Genomic DNA, 15,358 nt, shown 5'->3' with positions numbered 1-15,358 from the left:
ATGACATCGGAGGACCCTCCCGGAGCCCCCGGGGTGGCTCGGAAAATTCGGGGCTTTATGGCCATCGCTTTAGCCTTGCCTCCGATACCGAGTTTCGATAAATGCCCATTAATTCTCGCGCGTCCTCGTGGAAATCTACCGAAGAAATCCAGGAGGATTCAAGGGATGGAATTCCAGGCGAAAGCAAATCCCTAAGCAACGGATATTTGGTACTCGTGTTGCCTTCCGCCTTTGTGGTTTTAACATACAAAAATGAACGTTTTGAAGTCTACCATACTTGGACGGAAGGTTCGCGCGTGGTCCCAAAGGAGCCGTATATCTTAAGCCAATCTGATACTTCGGATCGCCTCGGTTTGCGATCACGATTTTATCGGACGAGACGACCGAGCCTTTCTATCCGACCCCCATCGAAGGACCCTCGGAAAAATCAGGACACCCACGAAAATTTGGGGCTTGCCGAGGCTTTTCGGCGACCTCTCGGCCGTGCCCGCGATACCGGATCCCGATAACTGCCCATTAATTCCTGCGTATCCTCCGACAAATACTCCGGAAAATCGGCGCGGCGGCGCGATATTCCGCGCGCGTTCCGCATTCCCGGGCCGGGTTATCCGGCGCTCGATCCACTTTCCGGTATCTTTTTCTCGCTCCTTTCCCGCGCCGGCGGAGGAGATATCTGCCGGGGATAGTCTCGCTCTCCGTCCCGCGACGAGTCGAGACGGTGAATCCGCGACGCGTTTCCCGATTTCTATCATCGATCGCAATTTATGGCAACCCGTTGGCCGGATGGAAAAGGGAGCGCACGGCGCGAAGAAGAGAGCGAAAGGGAGGCCCGCGATAAGGAAGACTCCCGAGAGGGAGAGGAGGCGGGGATGGAGCCAATATCAAAGGAGGTAATTTCTGACGAGCGAGTGACGTGACTTTTCTCTTTTAGAAAGGGAAACCTGGCGGCTCTCGCGCCGTTCGCGCCGCTACGGGCGAGGAGTTCGTCAGGGTCGACCCTTGGCTTTATTTCCACCCGCCGCCGCTCCGGAACTCGACCTAAGGGATTCCTCGCGTGAATTCGCTTCGGGAATTTATTCGCGGCCCGCCCGAGAGGGCTAATTGGACCGGCTAATATCGGTCGGACTTTGGCTCGATAATTCCGCGCTTATTTACGTATCGCGGAGGTCGAGGTTTGACAGCGAAAAACTCCTTCAAGATGCGCCGGGATTAGCGCCGGAAATTGCGGCTCTCCCGGATACGGGAAGCGTCGAGGAAACCCGAGCGCGCTTAATACGTGCGCCGTACGAGATAAAACACTATATTTCTTTTTTTATTACCTTCGGAAATACGCGTCTTGGGAATAGATGGTAGAGCATTGTCGCGCGAGTGGTTTCACGTAAATGAACGAGACGTTAAAGAATTTTCTTTATCCTTTATTTAATTTTAATAATAGGCAAGGTCGCAACACCGTTGATACCCCGGGCACGTGGAAAGTGCTATATGGCGTCAAGGGGGAAAGATGCTATCTCGTGCGTTGGCAGTAATTCTTCGGACAGATAAACTTGACGCGTAACTATCCGCCTGACGAACTACTACCAGGCCCCGTAATAATGTCTCCTCCCCTGACACCTAACACCTGGAAAGAGTTCTTCTCGCTTGACGGACGCAGTTTCCATTACCGCAAACGTCACGATTCTCGTGGAATTTCGCGCGTGGTATCGACGAGCGGTTCTTTCCCGATGTTAGTTTCCACCTTCGCATTAACGTCCCGCCTTTGAATTTCCCCTCGTAATAAGTGCTCGAGGCATTTTTTTTTTCGCTGCACCGCCCGTTAAGATGCAGCCAGATTACTGGTGGAAATTACTACATTTCCCCGGGAAAGCGGAACCGGGAGAACTCTTCCAAGGGATTTACCGAACGTGTCGGGGACTTCTCGCAACGCATTACCGCCGTAATTACCGACGGTGAAAAGATTTCCAAACTCTCCGGACGACCAGATCCGCGAACTCTATCTTCGAGAGACTTATGAAAAAGAGTTTCCTCGCCACTAGAGTCGCGCTCGAATCCGGAGGTAGCGTAAAATTATTTCCTCGAGTAGTCGCGAGTCAGGGTCCGAAGGGACGCGAGTCTCGATAACAGGAAGCGACGTTCGGCGGATTCGTTTCTCCCGATTCCGCGACCAAAAAGAGGCACGGAGCCATGCTTTTTCCGGGCCGCAAAACTCGACGGGCTCGCGATCGCGAATATGTAAACGAGCGCCGGGACGTATAAATCGCCGGCGAGGACACGCAACGCTGCTCGCCAGGGACGGGATCCTGGATCCGAGAGATCGGCGAGAAAGAACGCGGAGCGAAATGGGATAAAGCGAGCCGGCGCCATCTTGGGCGGCTCTTCGGCGACGTCAACGCGATTAGGCGCGTCTCGGGCGAACGGCAGAAACGGCGCAAACCCCGGTCGCGGTCTCGACTTATTAAACGCGTCTCGTCGCTGCCGGCTACGTTCCCTTCCTCCGGCTCCCCTCGCTCGAACCCTTCCAGCTTAAAAGATTGCCTTGTTCGCGAGATTCCTTCGGCCGAGGCCAGGAAGTGGGAATGGCGGGCGAAACTGACGTCATCGCGCTCTACCGCGTTTCGAGGCGTCTTTTCCGTCGCTCTTGGTCAATTCGTCCGAGCAGCTGGTTTAAACGCCCGGACGATCGAGCGAGGATATACGCGTGGATTTATTTTGGCGGCGGATGAAAAACGTCGGGATGCCCGTGGTTAATTAGTCGCGGCCCCATCCTGGGCGTCCGTTTCTGGTCCAGCCGCGAGCGCCGTGGCGTTTTCGTGTTTCGGGGCGACTCATCTTGCAGGGAGCGAGTCCTCGGCACGAGATTACGAGGGCGATATTTATGTGAGGGTCCCTTATATGTCGGACGGAACACGAGTCCCAAAGCGATGGGACGTGTACGCGCGTACGCGAGGCACGCGATACATGCCGGGGCCGAAAATTCCGGATTTCTCGCAGAGACCGAGGCGAGAGAAATGAATTTTTCATCGTTTCGCGGCGCACCTCCTGGTCCTTTGGGAGGAGAGATCCTTAATCGGACGCCTTCCCGGGCAGGCATCCGCGAGCGTCGCATTCGCGAGCGAGAGTAACCGATGCCCGGCCGCGGTTCTCCGCGACGGCGCCGGCGCGGAATGCATCGAGGGAAGCACCGTCCAGGAGTCTTGAAATACTCGTTAATCTCGCCGGCGCGGCGGAAGGTGGCACAGGGAATTTAAAGGAGCTCGTTTTTAAAGCTCGCCGAGTCCTTCGGGAGCCACTATTGACCCGAGGGATTTCTATGGACCGCCGGACGAGCGACCCACGGCCGCGCGTGATCCCGCGACCGCTTTCACGCCGACGATACGACCGAGACTCGGATACCGCGATACGAGGAAGGTCGCGCTTTCAAGGGGCCAATTCGGGAAAGCTCGTAGAGAATTGAAAAGACCCGTGAACGGTCCCCGCAAACGAAATCCTTTGACGCGGTGCCAGTTAGTCGGAGGAGCGATCGAGAAGTCGGGCATCGTTCTCCAACGGAAGAGAATTAAGAGCAGGGGTGAGGGGCCAAGGGAGCGGGCAAGGGTGGCATAGAAACGGTTGGAGGCGTTTTTTCCGGTTGCGCGAGCCCGCTCCCGCGGGCAACGCGTCGCTCGTTGCACGGAGCGGTCCTTTGCGCGATTAATCACTGCCGACCGCCACCCCGCCATGGGAGGCCTGTATATATTTCGACTTGTCCCACTGTCGCCTCGGTGGGATACTTTATCGCCCCGCGAGCCCACCGATTCACTCGCATTTTCATACCGGACGACTCTGATAAAGCGCGCCGTTTAGCGGGGCAACGAGCGCGGATTTTCCGACGGAGGGAAAAATCCGCCCTTCGCCTGGGCTCTAATGGCGGCGGAAGGAGCGAGCCGAGTGTCGCTCCTCTCCATTTTTCATCGCTATTCGATTCCACCACGAGATTGCTCTCCTCCCCGGCAGGAGGATCTCGCGGAAGCCCGGAGGAGCCGGAAGATCGGCGACGATGACACGCTCCTAGGGGAAGGAAAAGACGGGCCGGGACGACCGCGTCAGGGTTACCGTCTCGACGAGACAATTCACGACGCTCGCGCGGCCGATCCGTTTTTCCCGTCCAATCGCATCGTTTCGTTTTGCATCGAACGGAAATCCAGCTCTCGGTATTATTTGACACGGTCAGGCGAAGAACGGCAGCCAAATTTATTATCGTAGATTGCTGTAATATCGGTTGACGGGGTAAACAGGGCACGAGGCAGCGCGGCGAATCCGCTTTTCACGAATATGGAAACATTGTTTATTTCAAAAAGAGAAAATGTATGCGTGTAAGCATATAGAAGCGATAAATGATAATTTAAAAATCTGATACGGCATTGCTCCGGTGGACAGTTAAAATATCAAATACGCGCATGCACGGTTTCGCTCAGAATAAATAACTTCCTCCAATATAGCCCGTTATCGATCTCTGTTCGAGCGATTTTATTCAAGTCCGGTGAAATTGGGCGTGAGTGATATTTATTTTGCGAAACACACCGATAGCAAACTTCGCTGCGGAACTTCCGACAAACGTTAAGGAAAATAATTCCAGAATATCCGTTCTCTCTCTCCTTTTATCGGGAATTTCATCCTCCGGAAGTGGACTCGAACTCAAGACCCATCCACGATATTTCCGTCCCTTGATCTGCGCCTACGATCTCTTCAAAGTTAGACTCGCCACTTTTCTTTTCATCGCGCAGGCCGAAAACTCGAATGTTAATCAGAGCGTAATCGGATTTAAATTCACTTCGGCGTAGAACTTCTTGGGGGGCAGTGGAAATTTTTTTACGCCAGCTTTTATGCCTCGAGGTGACGGCGAAGCAGAAATCAGAGGGGAAGAGATCGCTGAATCTGCACTACCTCTTCAGATTTAACGGATACAGTCATCCCCTCGTGATCGTTTCAGTCCTCACCCTCGCGTCATCGTATCAAGCTAGCATAAATAATATTACATCTTGAAAGCTCATACCTTTTCCTCCCCTTATTACCACTTAACCCCCCTTCGAAAAATGAGCTAGTTAGCATCCAGTCGCAAATCCACTACGGTAATTTAAGCACGCGTCTCGTTCACGATAACGAACACGACGTCCCTATTTTTTAACGTTCCATCAAAAGCTTAATGACATAAATGTTACGCGCCGTTATAATCCCTTATTTTCTGACGTATACGAGACGAACTATATTTCGCGGTAAAGAATGCGAACATGGCAGGACATGGAACTCGTTATCGCAGACCTTCATCTACCACGGGCAACTCTGGTGTAATTAATTATTTTTCAAAGCTTCGCGATGCGTTACCGTTGGTCTCGGTAAAAGCGTTAACAATGGATAAACCGTATAAAATATCATTTCCAAAATACAATTATTATTTGGTGCACTGGTGCAGAAAATCGAACAGGTCGTACAGTCAAAAAGTTTATCGGTTCACGGATCCCTTACTTCCTTGGGTATTTTTCTTTAAATTTCTATAGAATCGCTTTTAAACGTTCAAGTTAAACTACCCTGAGCCTCGAATGGAGCGTGGCCTCGATAAATCGTTAGACCACAAGAGGGCTTCGAGGTATCCGTCTTTTCCGCGCATTTATTATTCGGCGATCGAGAACCCATTCCACGGGTACAGCGTACCGAAACGCTGTAGTCGTGCCACCGTGAAACCCATTTCGAGACGGACAGCAAAACGATCGGGACGGCAACGGAAGGTTTTAGAGAAGAATTTAATATTGCGAAGAGTCGCCGCTTTGTTCATTGGCCACCGCCAGGGCCAATTAGTCCTTGGGCGGAACGCGATGCCTAAGACGGCCGCGAATCGCGAATGTCCACCTCGGACAGACTGGCCGGCACGTCGTATAACGTATCCCCGGTTTTGGCATGGGAGAACGTGGAATACGCATTCGGATAAATAATAGCGCGGTAACAAAGGACGTCTCGGCGGTATTTCAGCGGGCAGGGGTGTCGGCCACGGCGTCGCGGCGACTGCCGGCCCTCGCGCGAGGATGGGCAGTCGCCGGGGAAGGGTAAAGTCGAGAGGGGCCAAAATGCAAGTAGCAAAAAGCAGGAAAGCGCACTAACCTGAGTGTCCACTATTTTAGTCCACTCCTGCCGAGTCCTTTTTTGCGGTTGCATCCACAGGATACTCGTAGTCCATCCGTTGTCCATCTATCGCCAGGGAGGCTGCCGCTTGAAAACGAGGTCTACTCGGAGTTTTCCGGGAAGCAATTAATTAATATCGTTCCAGAAGCTTTTGATCGACCCCGGGGAAAAATCGAACCGCCTCGGTAACGATATCGCAGAAAGGCGACGTTTTCCGGGGGCTTGCGCACTTTACGAGCAAACGTCGGGGTGGAATCGACACTCGAGAAGGATTCGAAATTTCCGGAGAACGCGAGAGTTTATTTCCAACCGTGGGATTCGGGGCGAATTCGGGTTGGGGCGGCGGACCGGGGCACGGATGCAGGGATGCAGGGATGCGCGGATGCACGTATGCAGTATCGTAAAGCTCGCAGCGACCGACGAACCCGATGCCCACGTCGCCCGTAACACCTCGCCGCAGAGTAATCGCACGTAAACGTAAAGTCGATCTCCCGACGCGGTCGACCGCGGCCGCCTGGCCCGAAAATGGCACGGCTCTCGCTCCAGCTCCCGATGCGATTCGTCGGTCGTTTCGGAGGGTAAACAGCCGAGGATCTCTCGATTAATCCGGCGGTCCGACCTGGCTTTCGACGGGATCTCCCGGTCGACGGCGAACGATGCAAACGACGGACCACACCGACGACAAAAAGCACCCCGCGGTCCATCGGACCCTGCCCGGTTCTTTTACCGGGGAACTCGACTCGCCCTCCGCGACGAGAATTTGTTTCGAGGCGGGACGCGCGTGAGCGCGTTTAATGCGCTTCGGGAGTACAATTCCGTTTTTGCCAGGATCGTGTAAAAATTAAACCCGCAACCGTGGAAGGATTACCCGCGCGCGACGTTATGTGCGGTGCATCCACAGAAATGGGGTTCGCCCAACCGGTATCGAGCCAGTACACCTCCACGTTTCGCAGCCCTCAAGGAGTTAAACACAATTTCCCACGGTTCTCGGTCTGGAAAATTGAATCTGTTACGAATTTATGGAGTTTCGTATTTCGTATTCGGTTTGCCGGAAATCATGGATGGAGACGAGACGATGCGGAGCCGTAGGGGATCTCGAAATTATTGTAACGGTCTCACAGGCGTAAATACTTTAAGCAATTAAACCTGGCATCGACGAAGAGAACGTCGATCCTCCCGGAAAACCGAGGGTCGATGTTAAAAATGACCGACCCCGGTCCGCCGATACGTCCATCGAAGAGGGAACGAAATTCGCCTGGAAGAGGCAAGTATACCTAATCGAATCATCCCGGGTTCGCTAGGTCGAAGTCGGTGGGATCTTTTCCGGCTCCGGAAGGAGCGGATCGCGTCAGAAATCGGTGGAGTCTCTCTCGGCTTCCGAGCATCGTCCGTCCTCTTCCGAGAGCGGCTCCCCGAGAAGAGGGCGAGAGCAACGAGATATCGAAGCCGGCGTCCCATCCGTCGGCATCCGCTCGCGCCCGCTTCCCTGGGAAGAGTCGAGGTCGACCGACAAAGGTCCTAATGCGGCCGAATGATGATACGTAACAAACCTTATTCAACAAAAACTTTCGGTAGTAAATTGAATCCCGTGTCGAGTGGCGGAGTCTGGAGGGAGGCGGTCGGGGCGCTCCAGGGAGGGAGGGGTCGGCGCTCCAGGAGAAAGGGCCAGTAGCGCGCGGGCGGCCGGTGGTGGGGGCGGCCGGGCGGGCGCGTGCGCGGCCCGCGACGGCTCGGCTTCGCGCGGTGGCGCTCAGTCTCGCCTGTCGCAATCCAGGGCAGATATACGTGCAATTACCCTGTCAACGGTGGCTGGAAATCCCTCGGGCTCCGCGGCGCAAGGTTCCGCGCGATCGACGAGCATCGGACCGCGCGACTCTCGACCAGTGAATTCCGATCGATCGGGGGTCGATCCGCCGACGTACTCGCGGTGCGGTGCGCGCTCCCGGAAAGTGCCGAGACTCGTTCGAATCGCCGCGGGCGATCCCGACCGGCCAGTCGAACGACGCCCGCGGGGCCGCGTGGACGCATCCGGAGACCCCGCGCGCGCGCGCCCGAGCGCGCCCGAGCGCGCCGCCAGCGGGGACCATGTCGGCCTGATCGCGGAACCCCGTAGACCCGACCGCCTGCCGCCGACCGCCGACGGGATGACTCGCCACCTGTGGATGGACGTGGCCCTCGTTCTTGCGCTCGTCGCAGGTAAGCGCGACGGAGTTACCCCTAGAGTCCAGCCGGCGAGAGCGGCCTGGCGTGCGGGACACCGCACCAAGGGCGACGGACGGCGACCGTGAAACGAGTCCTCTCCGGAACGACGCCCTTCTCGACGGCGGCTGTCTTTCGGCTCGTTCCACTTCCCGGACTCGTGAGCCGCTGGCGCGATCTTTCTTCTCCATCTACGGTACAAATCTGGAGCGGGAAGGAGGAGCGCTTCCCCGAAGGGGAATCGCTTCCCTCGCTGTCTCTTTCCTTTGATTGCCAAGACCCCGAAGTTGGTTCCGGAATCGCCGGCGGTCCCGGAGGAACGCCCGAGGAGCGCGGTTTACGAGGCATTAACCTGGCCGACTTTTGCCGACTTGACGGAGTGACTTCAGTTCGCACGCGAGCGGTCTTTTGCTCCTCTCGCCTCGGAGTTCCCTTGGGCCCGTGAGGAGGAAACCGTTCGAGAAAGCGCTGAATAAGTGCGCGCCCTCGCCCCGCGAAACGCCCAAAGACCCGAAGAGAGATACCCCAGAAAGCGGGAGGGGGGAGGGAGAAAGGAGAGACTTCCACTCGTTGCCAAGCACGGGAAAACGTTTCCTCGCGTGTGCGCCGCTGCGGTTACGCTTTCCTTGGGAGTTTACCGGAGTGGACGGACCGTCTCTCCTTTTCGACCGCCCCTCGATCTCGTCTATCCGTTCCTCGACATTTGGCCCGAGATCCGAGGAAGACTCGGCTCCGGAGTCCTCCGAATATAACCGTAACCACCCTTTCCGATCATTCGATGCGCTCCGCCGATCCTCGGGGTAAAAGTATTTCGACGTACGGGTTCCACTCCGGCCCGACGACGAGGGCTTCGATGATAAATCCGACTTTGTAGTCTTCTTTGGGTTTTCAACCGTTCTAGAAATTTTCGCCTTAATCGGTATTTATGCGTCCCGCCCGAGTATCGAGGCTGGAAAAAAAACTTTGGTAGGAGCTTCTTATTTTTTCCAAGGTACTTTGGGCGGTTTCGGCGTTTCCCTTGACTCCCCCCGAAAGAGGTTCTCCTTCTTCGCGAAACTTTGGGCGGTAACTTTTGAATCATAGCGAGTTGGCCCCGAAACGATGTACCTGCCGACTGGCGTACTTTGAATCGGATAACGGCGATGCCATTGGAGATAACGTTCGACCCGTGGGGTAAAAGTTTAGAGCGTCGCGAACGGTCTGCGTAACGATTTAATGGTACAACTGCGCCAGTTCTTGTTACCGTGCGTCCATTACACTTGACACCGAACCGTCATCGCCGTTACTCTTCATCTATTTTTCCCAAACTTTCCCTGATTAATCAGCCGTTTGGTACAAGTTTGAAGGACCGTGAGAAACAATTAAGAACTTCGGTCCTCTGCAATCCGCGGGAAACTCCTCTAGAACTCGCCTTTGCTTTCGCGGAACTTTCCTTAACGATGACAGAGTTAATTGGGTTAAAGAAGATACGTAAGGACTTTTCGGTAGGAACCGTTCCGCTACGTGGGAACGACATCGTCGTCGACGGTGCGGGGCCTTTAAATTCCCTTTGCGCGCAAATTCGAGCCACGCGTTTATTGCGATCCTTCTTCTTTCATGTCGCGCGACACCCGGACCGTTCCATTCGTACATCAATCATGAATAATGGGAACGGAGGGAGGCACCACTCGGGTTAAGTGTATTGCGAGAGAAAGCTGATGCCCTATTTATGGGTGCTGGTTATTTAACGAATCCGGAAGGATAACCGTCGTCGTTGACAAACGTTCTCGGATCCTCGCCCCCATTGATTTCGCCGTTAACGATGGAATATCTTGGAGGATTCGATCATCCGGAAAGTGGTCCGTAATCAGTCGATTGGGCAGAAGTCGACTTCGCGGATCGGATTACATTCATCGAAAGTAACTCGCGATGGAAAGTCGAAGTCAGAAGGAGGAGCCCCCGACTCGCTTCGTTTTCCGGGAAGGAATAATCGGCACTCGAGCGGCAATCGCGATCACGAAGCCCCGAATCGCTGTAACGGCACCCTGGAAATTTGCGAGCCCTCGGAAGGGACGGGGCGGGAACGACGTCGAGAAGGACCGGCAGGATGAGGAGGATTAGTACGAGAGGCAGATACGGAATCGACGCTACGTGCGCCGAGCCGGGGAAGCCGTTTCGCCGAGAACAATGGCGATTAGGCGATCCGAAATTGTCGTAACCGAGCCGTTCCTCGCGTTCGGGCCGGCAATTCCGGGAGCTTCCAGGCACACGGGTACAAAGAAGGCTCCAGATGGAGCCATTCGGAGTGCTCGAGATATGTCGCGTTTCCTCGCATTTCCGTAAAATAAAAAACCACTCACTTTCCGGTCCATGACGAAAGCCGATTTTTTGTCAGCCTTGAAATTCGATGCTCGTTCGAGACGAAGTTTATTACTCGTAATATCTGGTTAACGCCACCATCTTGAGCGCTTTCGGTACTCCGGTGGTGATCGATTCGATCGAAAGGAGCGTGGCCAACCCGAGCAGTCGGTGCGAGGTAGTCGGAAGGACGAAGCGAGGAGCTAATCGACGCTCCACCCACGGTCGCGATTAGGAAGTCCAAGTAGTCATAACAGGCACCCTGGAAATTTGCGAGCCTTCGAAAGGGAGGAGGAAGAGCAGGACGAGGTCGGTTAGCCCTAGGAGGGGCAGATACGGAATCGACGTAACGCGCGGCGAGCCTTGAAAGCCGTTTCCCCTAGAACAATGGCGATTAGGCGATTCGAAATTGGCGTAACCGGGCCGTCCTCCGTGCGTTCGGCCCAACAATTCCCAGAGCTTCCAGGAACTCCGAGCGACACCGAGCACAAGATGGCAGCAAATGGAGCCTTTCGGAGGGGCCGAGACTCGCCGCGTCCGCAGAGGTCCCCCGTGCGGAGCAGCCGGTCAGTCTCGGGTCCATGCGGGAGGACAACCCCTTTTTTTCTCGAGGCATAAAATTGGGTCGGCCTTTCGGCCGCGCGCCATTCGAGACGAGGGTAATCGTATCCGAATATACCGGGTGACCCACTCCGTATTAGCACCTCGGACGAGTGCTTCTCGAGAGCGGGCGCTGACAGGGGTGCTTAACGGCGCGAGGATAGGTTGGACGCATCGAGACGTCCCGACGCGAGATGAAAGGAGCGCTGACGCTTTTTCGAGACTCCGGCGGCCGATACGAGGAAAAGATCGATCACTGGTGTCAATCCCGTGATCCATCGAGGGCGACCGGGGGAAGGAGGCAGTTGGCTCCTTGTTTCTTGTGCGCGGAACCCGCCGTGGAAAGTTCCAGACTGTAATTTCATCTCGCACTTCCCGCGTTAAAATCTCGCTGCCCGGTAAACGCGTCTCATAGTTCGCGCGACTTCATCGCGAAGTCGGACGAGACCGAGGACGATCCAGAACCTGGGGTCGAGTCGCGAACCACCGCCGCAAAGGGTGCCTGCTTAGGGGGAACGAATTGGGTAGTGAAAGAATTTCCGCAACGCGGTCCTTCCGGCACCTTTTCTCGGCGACGAGGTCGCTCCGTATTGCGGGAGCCGTGCCCGAGTAAGCCGTCTCAAAAACGGACTACGTGGAGTCACACGGTTCCAGGCCGGCATTTGTCGCCCCGCGCCGGTCGTTACGGCGAAGAAGAGCGGTCAAACTCTTCTGGCTGCGGCCAAACGGAAAGCCGCTCGCGGAAAAAGAACCGCGCCCGGACTCCTTCCCCTCCTTGTCTCTCGCGCTCTACCTTTCCCTCTCGAGGAGGCGCACAGCCGCGGAAACCTTCCAGGTCGTAATTTCATCTCGCATTAGCCGCAGCCGGAGTCTCGCGAGGAGCTGAATGCGCCTCACGGTTCGCGGGACTTCTCTCGCGGACTCCGCGGGAGAAAACGCTGCGTTTTGAATGAAAACCGCGACCGACCCGGTGGCTGCTGGGGCAAGCCCGAGAGAAAGGGAACTTTCTTGGGTTTTTAACGGCAGGGAAAACGCCGCTAACCGAGAGGGTCGGTCGAGGCGGGCGTGAAACACGCGCGGGGACTTTTGTCAATTCCGCGTGCTCCGTTAACGGGAGCCACGGGAAGGGGACGGCAGTCTGCGGGAAACGGGCCGAGGCTCGTCAAGAGGGGGGCAAAAGACTCGTGGAAAAGCAAACTCGCCGATTCTTTTCGCCCCTACCGGGCGAATTCCTCCTCGGGGGGAAATCGAAAATATTATGGCGAGCGCGGAGCCCTTTCTCCGCTCGATGGCGGTCCTTGGGAGGAAAGCTTGGGGGCGATCTACGATATCTGGGTTTGTTATAGCAACACTTCTGGATATCGCGGCGCCTCCTTGCGGGGCCTCGAGACGCATCAACACCGGTCGGATTTATGGCGGTTGTTGGTGTTGCGGAGACGCGACTTTTCGAGACCGGGGCGTACTTCCGATCGGGCCGGAAACGATGGAGCACGTAATGCGAGGGAAACTTGTCAGGAAGATGAATCGTCATTTTCCTCTGTCGAGGTAACTCCTCGCGTCGCACCCCTGCCCATAGCTTCGCTCGCGTGGAACTCGCGAGAAATCGGATGTCGCGGGTCGGAAAGAAACAGCAGAGACGCGAAAAGTAATCACGGAAGTACGCGTCTAAATCCAGACGGGGAAATCGATTAGGAAAGATGGAACGCGACGCGAAAGTATAATCACGGTGCTCGTGGTTGTCACGGAACAAACGAGTTGCCAAATCATTGAGCTACTATTAATTCATTAGCCGGAGCCGTTCGTGAAATTCGGTCAATTCCTTTCACGCGGCGCCCCTCCGTTGCGTCTTTTACGGGCTGACGAGGACACGAGGGGAGTCCATTCTTGAAATAATTCCTGAAATGACTTTTAAGAGCTTCGGGTACAAAGAGTAAACTGCCCTCTTTGCGGCCACGTGAACTCATGAAAAGGCGCCTTCGAGATGTCCTCGAATTGAGAGAGGCCAACTCGAAGCGAGAATGCCTACCGTTGTCGCGATCAATTTTTACCCCCCAACTTTTTACTTCCGCGTGGGTTAAATCGAAAATCGTCGGTCAAACGATACGACTTCCTGCGATGTCCGGAATCGCATAGCGACCGACCGATGTATGTACATGGTCTGCGACTTAGGTTGCGTATCCGATGGGCAACGATTTACCGCGTTTTATAAATAATGTTGTATGGGGTATAAATCACTCGTGGCCATAAATCGAGCGCCGTCGTTGTCGAGAAAGTTTGACGTCGTAAAGGGTGCAGACACTCTCGCAGACCGCGCGTCGACGGCGAGGTGGCGTTAAGACCTGCCCCCGTGTTAACGCCGACGCGAGGTCCATAAAAGTTGGCGCGAGCAACAAAGTAGGAATCTCTCGACAACGACTCGTCGCCACTTTGAATCCCAGCTGCCCGCTCTCGCCCCGTCGGCCCTTTCCCGCGGCAATGGAACCATGAGTCGAATACATCCCTGGGGCCTTTATTCGGAACCCGGGAGCAAAGGGTGGACTGCGTTCTTGGCACACACGCAGGTTTGAAAAGGCGCCTTCGAGACGTCCTCAAATCGATAGTCCGAATCCACGGCGGAGTGCCCTCGGTTATCGCGGTTCAACTTAAAGTCAACACCATTCTCACGTTATTTCACCCCCCGGCCTGAAAAGGGTGGCAAAATCCAAGCCGCGACTCGCCGGTCGCGAAAGTCCACACCGTTAGGAAAGCGGGAATCTCTTGGAAACACAACTCGTCCATCGCTTTGAATTCCAGCTGCCCTCGTTCCCTGCGTCGGCCCTATCTCGAGCCGATAACTGCACCCCCCGAGTCCAACCTTCGGTCCATTCTTAACGGCCCCGTCGCAAAGGGTGGATTCCGGGCGACCCCGGGGGGCTGAAAAGGCACCTTCGAGACGTCCTCGAATCGATAGGCCCGGTCCGGGTCGTCAGGGGTGTCGCTGGAAATCGCTGAACTCACGGGTGGAGTGGTGCCTTAACGAGGACCGACTACCCCGACCCTCTCTCTTTCCCTTTATACTTGGCGTCTCCTCGCTCTTTCCTCGTCTCTTTGCACTTCACGTGCGCCCTCGACTCGGTGGCCCGCCAAGAGAGAGACAATGTGGCTCAGCCAGCTGGTGGCACCAGCCGGTCGCTGGCTTCGGGGCTCCAAACGGAACGCACGTACGGCCGCGGGAAAGCTCACGAGTGGACCGTGCCGCAAGCCGGAGGATAATTTTAGACGGGCGCGTCGTTCCTCCGTGCAAACGAGAGCCGTACACCGAGGGCGAAGATGGTTTAATAATACACGCGATCCCAACTGGCGCGAGAACGCGACGGCGAACCGGGGTCGTCCCGACCCGACTCCGAGGGCGCGCCGGACCGAGACAGGGCCCGAGGCTCCCTCCTTCGAGGATTGCCTCGGCCGGGATCGGCCGGGATCGCCCGGGATCGCCCGGGCTTCCTAAGCCGGTCCGGAGGGAGGTTCCGCCACCTCCGCAATCCTCGGGAGTGCCCGCCCGTTTTACGACTTCACGTAGGACGTGGATTCCGGCGGCTCCTTCCAAGAGGCGCCGCTCGTTCGCGAAGACGCGGAAGACCCCGTTCTCGAGTCACGTGTGTCCAAATCAAGTTCTCGAAGTCCGGAACTCCAGCAATGGTACCGTAGTCCTTGGATACGTGGACCGGCGAGGAACTTTCCTCGAGGTTGGAAGCGCCGCGTTGGGACTTGGCGCGCACGTACGCGGACTCGCGGAGAGAGGAGGGGATGAAAAATCAACCGGCGCGATGGACTTCTCACCGGTATATGTGTCTTGCGGAGCAATTCGTCGTCCTCTTCGGGAGCACGGACTCGATCGGCCGCGAAATTCCGGAAACGTTGAAAGTCGACCTTATCGTTCGAGATGAAAACGCGAGTCGTTGAGTCGGCGCAAGGCGAGCGCCCCTCGAATTTGTACGGGGAACGCGCGGGCCAGATTTTGGATGCTTTGGCGGCTGACCGAGGTAAATGCCGCGGTTCTTGCGGCCGTGCGCGTTTCACCTTTGCGCTCTATCGA

The 15,358-nt window shown here is 55.9% G+C and overlaps 1 protein-coding gene across 2 annotated transcripts in view; it reads left to right on the top strand.

The window, feature by feature from the left end:
- Positions 1 to 7,921: 7,921 nt before the first annotated feature.
- LOC105701344 overlaps positions 7,922 to 15,358 on the top strand; it is a 78,808-nt gene continuing 71,371 nt past the window's right edge. For both annotated transcript variants that reach the window (XM_012428019.2, XM_012428018.2), the window contains exon 1: positions 7,922 to 8,346. In XM_012428019.2, coding sequence (XP_012283442.1) covers positions 8,295 to 8,346 — 52 coding nt within the window. In that variant the 5' untranslated portion in view covers positions 7,922 to 8,294. The remainder of the gene's footprint in view (positions 8,347 to 15,358) is intronic.

Source organism: Orussus abietinus, unplaced genomic scaffold (assembly GCF_000612105.2).
Source record: "Orussus abietinus isolate OABI.00-Male unplaced genomic scaffold, Oabi_2.0 scaffold5, whole genome shotgun sequence".
NCBI lineage: Eukaryota > Metazoa > Arthropoda > Insecta > Hymenoptera > Orussidae > Orussus > Orussus abietinus.
Note: the sequence above shows the minus strand (reverse complement) of the source record. Positions and strands in the feature narration are given on the sequence as shown.